We start from the raw sequence: 1,511 nt of genomic DNA on the forward strand, positions 1-1,511 counted from the left end.
AATGTTTATGGCTGATAAATTGCATGGGTATATAGATAAATTTTCAATGTTTTCAAACACTCTATATATGATACACACATTATCATCAATCGTTTTCACAACATTCAATAACATAAAATTATTTTTTCATTATTTAAGGTAAAGCAATTATCACCATTGATAATTTTTATACAAAAATGTTTAGCAAACAATTCTTTAAACCAAGTACTTATTTTTAGTTCTCTTGATACAGGTCCATTACTGTGCTCTTTCTTAAAGTAGGGAAAACCTTTCACCTTATAATTCAACTGTTGTCTATTATCAATTATTTGTCTTTCTGATAAACTTCTGACCACTTGCTGCAATGGCAAATGAGGCTTTCGTACAAGTTTTTTTAATTTTTTAAAATAATTTTCAAAAGGAAATGATGATACATTATCTAGAGGTCCAAAACTTTTAGAAACACTAGCTAAATGCTGTAACCCATGCATATTGCATGTGATCACTTCCCTGCCATAAATATCACCAACATGTTTAACAAACAACAATAGCAAATTGTGAGCATAGTCAACATATTTATTGTACAAATATTCACTTAACAGGATACTCATACCAACTGACAGTAACATAAAATTATTATATAATGCAGTGAGTAGTATACATTAAAAACACACCATGCCAGTGTACAACAGTAATTGTCTAAATGCAGTCGCCTTCCAATGCTCAAAGTCTTTGAACAATCTAGGTTTACGTGCAAATTCAAATGGGATAAAATTTCCTAAATTTAGGAGATTTTCTGATCAAGTCTAGTCTTTAAAGGACCTTTCAGTAATAAATATACTAATTTTTGCATAACCCCAAGACAAACTAAATGCATATAATCAGCAGGCACTTGTGATATTATTTTTATCGAAATATTTGTAAGTGGACTTTCACTAATATGATGATGACAATCTGTCATTCTGGCAAAAGAGTAATCTGTTTGAAGAACTGCATCAATTTCTGGAAAGGTGACACACCCAACATAGACTCCATGCTGTTCACATTTATCACACCCATGATAGGCACTATGTTCCTTTATACATTTAACAAAAGCTCTAGCTGGGGTGTCACACACAAGAGCAGAAAGTTCTACTTTGTAATGCACATTGTTAATAATAAGACGATTAAACTGAAGCTCTTTTCTTCTTTCACAAAATCTTCTAAAAATTTATTAACATTCACTGGCTTACTATTTCCACAGTATAGTTCAATAACAAATGGTTCCCTAATTCGTTGAAGTTTATTTTCAAACTGTTCTATTAGTATAAACATGGACCAAAGTTGTGTGTTAGAACTTTTTAAATAATGGAAGGCCATCTATATTGACTTAAAAGGAAATTGTTGAAACTTCCATTTCATTATCACTACACAAAGTTGGCAATTTATTGATTCATACCAAAATAATAGAAACCTTCATACCCTTCACGCTTCGCAATTTCTGTTCTCATTATTGTTTTTGAACTTTTTGACAAACCAGAACTTTTTGACAA

The 1,511-nt window shown here is 30.8% G+C and overlaps 1 protein-coding gene across 1 annotated transcript; it reads right to left on the reverse strand.

Moving 5' to 3' along the window:
• Positions 1–763: 763 nt before the first annotated feature.
• On the reverse strand, positions 764–1,469 carry LOC136079377 (uncharacterized). The gene is made up of 2 exons (XM_065795112.1): positions 1,441–1,469; positions 764–1,181 (listed from the first exon to the last, which is right to left on the reverse strand). Exons 1-2 carry the CDS (start codon positions 1,467–1,469, stop codon positions 764–766), a joined length of 447 nt encoding a protein of 148 aa, XP_065651184.1.
• Positions 1,470–1,511: the final 42 nt, after the last annotated feature.

The sequence above is a fragment of the Hydra vulgaris genome, chromosome 04, assembly GCF_038396675.1.
Source record: "Hydra vulgaris chromosome 04, alternate assembly HydraT2T_AEP".
Lineage (NCBI taxonomy): Eukaryota > Metazoa > Cnidaria > Hydrozoa > Anthoathecata > Hydridae > Hydra > Hydra vulgaris.

Coding starts and splice junctions, on each gene's coding strand:
- LOC136079377 (XM_065795112.1), bottom strand. CDS start 1,469: ATGAGAACAGAAATTGCGAAGCGTGAAGG. Junction 1,182..1,440: donor GAAATTGCGAAGCGTGAAGG/GTATGAAGGTTT, acceptor ATAAATTTTTAG/AAGATTTTGTGAAAGAAGAA.